Raw genomic sequence first — 5,597 nt, forward strand, 5'->3', positions numbered from 1 at the left:
CTCACCACTCTTGAGTGTCTTTGTGTTTTGGTTAGGCAGCTTTTCCTTTGAAGAGCCATGAGGGACACTTTTCTTTATGAGAATGATTGCTCCAACCCTTTGGCCTTTTGGTTGTTGAAGAGAAAGCAATGACAGTCAGTCAACAAAATTGTGGCGGAGTAGACAGGAAACCTAAATTTACAGATCTTGAGTTGGATATTTTAACGTAACTCTTGCAAACAGTTATTTTTTTTTGTCTTGGGTATCACATTTACTTGATATACACATTCTTCTGTTGCTTTCCATGGCGGAACAACTTTAAGAGAGCATGCTGCAGTTTGAATAGACACTATTATTTGTTTTGACATTTAATCACAGGGAGAAAACACCTGTCTACCAGACCTCTCTAAATAAGACTATGGCTCTGATGGGCTATTTCTTGGTTAAATATTTTGCAACAAATCTTGATGACATTATTCTGCAGGTTCTTGACACTAACCACACATTGACCTGCTATAATGATGTTTACCACCTTGCTATAAAAGGTTTTCCCTCTCATTTCCAAGAATTGCCTCGAAACAGATTCTGCGATTATGCAAAGATTAATAAATAGTTTAGAATTGTTAATCTTCATTGATGAATTGAAAAGATAAAGCACTGAATGCTGGAGGTAAACTGCCTAACATTTTCTGCATTGAGTTTTATGTGATCATAGTTTACAATATGTTAAAAATCTCAAAAAAATGTTTATTTACTCCTTTAGTGGGAACATGTTATATATTTTTAGACTTCTAAAAAATGAAAGCATTTATGTAGTTTAACTTGTTCTAGCCAAGGTTCACAGCTATAATTATTTGGCCTGCATATAGTAACAACTGATTTATATTTTATTTTATTTCTGTAGGACTATTTAACCATTCACATGTATGGTAATGCTGCCAGAAACGATCTCTGGAATACACTGTCAAAGGTAAAGTACTGTAAAACATAACACTGCAAAGAAATCAGGAAGCCAGTGGTATTTTTCATGCTGAGGTGTGGAGTGAATTATGCATATTGAAATTCTGAAGCCCTGGAGCAAATTAAAAAATGTATGTAAAAAAATGTTTTTTCGCCTTATTGAAAGTGACAACATCAGAAGGGTGTTTTCTCAGCATTTCCTTTTTGTCTTTACCTAGAACAGGGGTCAGTAACCTAGAGCCTGTTGGCCTGCAGAGTAGCTCTACTTGGCCCAGGAAGCTGGGACTTCTGCAGAGTTTAGGTGGTTGGGATCTCTGCCCATGTGGCAGCTGGGTAGCAGGGAGAAGTCGTGTCAATGGCACCTGTGTTGGAAGGTGCAGACTGACCTTGGTTATTTTGGTGCACTGCTCCTGAAATGTTACAGACTCCTGGCCTACATTATACTTCCTTGTCTGTGTTATATCACTGAGCTCTAATAAAAATAAATTAATAGATTCTGTGCCCATTGACTTCAGTGGTAGCAAGGTAAGAAGGAAAGAGTGAAAAAAGGTATAATTTGGCATTTATATTTCATGGTCTTTTGATATGTCATATTTATTTGAAGGGCCAAAGTTTTAAAGTTTGGCAACCCTATTTTCTACAATGAACTATAATTATTTAATAGCCCATTTAGCATGCTGCAGTTACAATGACACCCACAGACCCTCTTGCTTCTTCTGTAAAGCTTCTTGTTTTGCCCCTTTCCTTTTATTATGTAAAAAGGCTTAGAACAAATTCTCAGCAATATGCTATGAGAATTGCATATGTATCATGCAAAAAAACAGAAAAATATACGAGCACAAGAGCACACCTGTATTCTGGGCTATAAGCAACAATGCCACACTGAAAGGGTCAAATCTACTGATAACAGAACTTATAGTTCTGCCTTCCTATAAGCCCATTTGTTGTGATCCTGCACACTCCTTGGGTGTTTTACAAGAAGACTTAATTCTGAGAGGTTCTTCCTAGAGTTTGCTTGGATTTGGCAGAGGTAACTGTACTTATTCCAGCAGTAGCAGGCAATCAAATGCATGTGCTTGTTTGCAGAGCAAGCAGTCTCTGGTCTCTCACTCTCCTGGAGTCTTTCCCCAATAGACGCCACTCTTCCATTCTGTCTGGCTTACTGTATTACAGCTGAGACTCCACCTGATTTTATTTATGCTCATGTTGAATTGCACAGAGACCAGCTGTATTAAACTAAAATAAGTTATTTCTGTATTTGAGAGTGTTGGGGGGAGGGGAGGTCTGCATGTGTATGGCTTAGCTTTAGACATCAGGACCAAGATTTTCAAGTGCAAATGATATTTTGGTTCCAGTATGAGAGATGTACAATGTGCTTACAATGATGTAAACACAGAGAAATCAGATGATGTCAATTTCTACCTGAGAGTTACTTCCTCAGTGCTGATGTAGGCATGCCCCTATAAGAATTAGGGGTAAAAGTACACTAGTGTAAATTACATTATGTTATAGTAGCATCCTTCAGTCTCTCCTACACTGGAATGAGTTTCTTTTCTGTTTGATTTGGATCCTAGTGGAGCTTCCATCAACGAGCAACTCATTGTCAATTGCACTAGTGTAATTGTGTATGTGCCCTAGCCCTTACATATCTTGAAAGAGCCCGTTTTTCAGAGGCCAGGTCTTCAATATTTTAACAGTTACTTTAAAGCATCTCAAACTAGGCATCCAAAATCAGTAATCCTTAATAAAAATGTTGGTCAGTGTATCTTAAAGAGACCAAGTCCTTTTTTAGCCTTAGCTCATTATGGGAATATTTTACATATGGCATGAGTGTCAAACTAATGGACCAGGGAGTGGCTCCAGCCTGCAAAGCCAGGTTGTGTGCCCTGTGAGGCTGGCAGAGGAGCTGGAGTTCGGGGCCAGAGCAAGCAGGAAGATCTTGCTGCCAAAATTTGGGTCATAGAGCCCCATTGGCGATGTATGTCTTTAGGGTGTGGGGGGCAGGAGAATGAGCATTAACCCCCATCCCTACTCCTTGTCCTGCTGCTTGCCTTGCCACCACATCTGGATCAAGACTGTGAGGAACCCTACAGTTCCAGTGTGTTCAACTAAGATCTGGCCCAAGGGGAAGAGTGTGTGTGATACCCTTGGTCGCTGTTTAGGTGGATGCCACAAATATGAGGAAGGTCAGGAGCTGCAAGTGGGGCTTTCAAAAGTACCTAAATGATTGGAGTTTAAGTCCCATCCAATATCTTATCCTGTATTTTAATTTGGATTTCATAATTTACCACAGGAATACTGTATTCCCCCACATACATACACAGCTTTTCCCAAAAATCTGCTGCTCGAAATAGGGTTGTACATTATAAGTAAGGAAATAGGGTAAAAGCAGCTTCTGTTTGTAAGCCCCTACCAGGCAGGGAAGTGAAGTAACACTGCACCTGCTCCACAAAGAGCTGCACGATGTACACTCTGGGCACCTTAGCTGCTGCTGCTTAGTTAATTACTGCTACTTACCAGTATTTTCAAGGATAGATCTTTTTTTTTTAAATTCTTTTTCAAAAAACGAGGTGCGTATCTTATTTTGGGGTATGTTGTATGCAGTAAAGTATGAAAGTATTTGTTCCTTTTAGTTCAGAAGTTACTTTTTTATATAGATGCCCTAACTTTATGCAGGAGGAAGACCTCTTTTTATTATTTCTACTGGAGAGAGTCCATATCTGGATACGTGCATGTTTATACATATGTTTCATTGTTATTAAAACACTAAGAACAATTTATGGCTCTCTGGTTCTCTGTAGTAAATGCCAATATTTTTTCAGCATATTAAAACAAAACTAATGTTGATTTATTTTCTTTGAAGGCACTAAAAAAAGTTGGAAAATCAGTAAATATTCAAGAAGTAATGGATCAATGGACATTACAGATGGGCTACCCTGTTATCACCATCATAAGAAATGAAACTGCAGTCAATACCATAGAAATCTTTCAAGAGCGCTTTATTTATGACATCAGTGCTAAAACCAAGGATCCCATTCTTGGAAACAACAGGTACTTAAATTTATTAATAAACATTTGTACTAAAGAGCTGTAGTTGTTTAGAAGTTTCATACCATTTTGAAGTAGAAATCTGTGTAGAAATCAGTAAGCTCTGTCTAGAATTGATGGCATGATACCGATGGCATATGACCCTTCCATTTTATTTTATGAAGGATGATTTGAGTTAAAAGGGTTAGACCTCTATCATTAGAAAAACAGAACAACAGAAATAATGTCTTTAATGTGGACATTTGCATCTTTAGAGCTCTCTTTGGCTATTTTCAGTCTCTGTCACTCATATGTTCCCTCTCCTCTTGTTTTGATTTTATTTTGATGTTGTGAGCCAGCATGCGGCTGGAAGGGTCTGCAGCTGTACAGTAGCTGTAAAACATCAGCAGACGTGTTTGCTTTTATTGACAGAGAATCTTTATCACTAGTTTTACAACAATTTTTACCTCATACTGATGCTCCTGATAGCTATATGTTACATTAAAGAAAAAAAAAGACAAGCTAGTATGAAGTGGATGTTTTATATGGTAGACTCTGGAAAAAAAGTCTTTGGGATGGGCTTAAAGCCCAGGTACTGGTTTATTAAAAAAAAATGTATCCTATTCATGCTCACATTCTGGTTGAGGGGATGGCACAGCTGACTTTGAGTGACCTTTGTGCCATCATTGATCTTGAAGCTAGTCAAGAGCAGATTTGTTCGAACTATTCAGCTCCCATGTAGTTGGTCTAATTTAACAACTATTAATCATAGAGTAGAATGGCTAGAAGGGACCTCCAGAAGTCATCTAGCCTGAGGCAGGATGATCCCTATGCAAACCAACCTGTACAATCCATAAACTAAACTCTACATAAGACTGCTGTCAACCCTGACACAACACAGACCTAACACCCTAACCTGCTTGGGTAAAGAAGGGGGATCATGGCAGCCAATGTTCTTCTTTTATGAAACATTGTCAATATATACTCAAGAGATCCCAGGTAGAGGGTCAGGCCCCCCACTGGAGAGGGAGGCAAAAAACCCCATAGTCTGTACCAGTCTGACCATGGGGTAAAATTCCTTCCTGACCCCAAATATGGCAAGCGATCTGACCCTAAGAGAGGCAAGGCCCTCCAGCCAGGAATCTTTGGTTTTAGTCCCAGCAGGAGCACTGTAGTACCCCAGTCAAAATCCCCAGCCTTGGCTGTAGCCAACACCCAGTACCTCTGAGGAAGGCTTAAAAACATCCTGACATGTGCAGCAGAAAAGGGGAAAGGGGACATCCAACGAAGCCTGTAGAAACATGGGAAATATTTATAGAAGATGGATATCTATGCCTAGAACATCCCTGACTAGTGATTGTCCATCCTCTTCTTGAACACCTCCAGAGATGGAGAATCCACAACTTTCCTAGGTAGTCTATTCCACTGCCTCACTATACTAACAGTGAAGAAGTTTTTCCAGATATCCAATCTAAACTTTCTTTGCTGCAACTTCTAGGCATTGATTTGCATCCTCCTCTCTTCAGCAAGAGAGAAACAGTGCTTTCCCTCTTCGTTATGGCAGCCCTTCAAGTATTTGTAGACTCCTATCATGTCCACTCTTAAACACCTTTTCCAAAAGCAAATCATGC

The 5,597-nt window shown here is 39.3% G+C and overlaps 1 protein-coding gene across 1 annotated transcript in view; it reads left to right on the top strand.

The window, feature by feature from the left end:
• The window catches only part of TRHDE (thyrotropin releasing hormone degrading enzyme), a gene marked incomplete at its 5' end in the record, with an annotated part of 416,585 nt that overhangs the window by 297,861 nt on the left and 113,127 nt on the right, over window positions 1-5,597 (top strand). Inside the window, 2 exons of the mRNA XM_019515785.1 lie at window positions 884-949; window positions 3,803-3,990. Of these exons, the coding sequence (XP_019371330.1) occupies window positions 884-949; window positions 3,803-3,990 (254 nt within the window). The remainder of the gene's footprint in view (window positions 1-883; window positions 950-3,802; window positions 3,991-5,597) is intronic.

Source organism: Gavialis gangeticus, unplaced genomic scaffold (assembly GCF_001723915.1).
Source record: "Gavialis gangeticus isolate Ggan-Ray unplaced genomic scaffold, GavGan_comp1, whole genome shotgun sequence".
In the NCBI taxonomy this organism is placed as follows: Eukaryota; Metazoa; Chordata; order Crocodylia; family Gavialidae; genus Gavialis; species Gavialis gangeticus.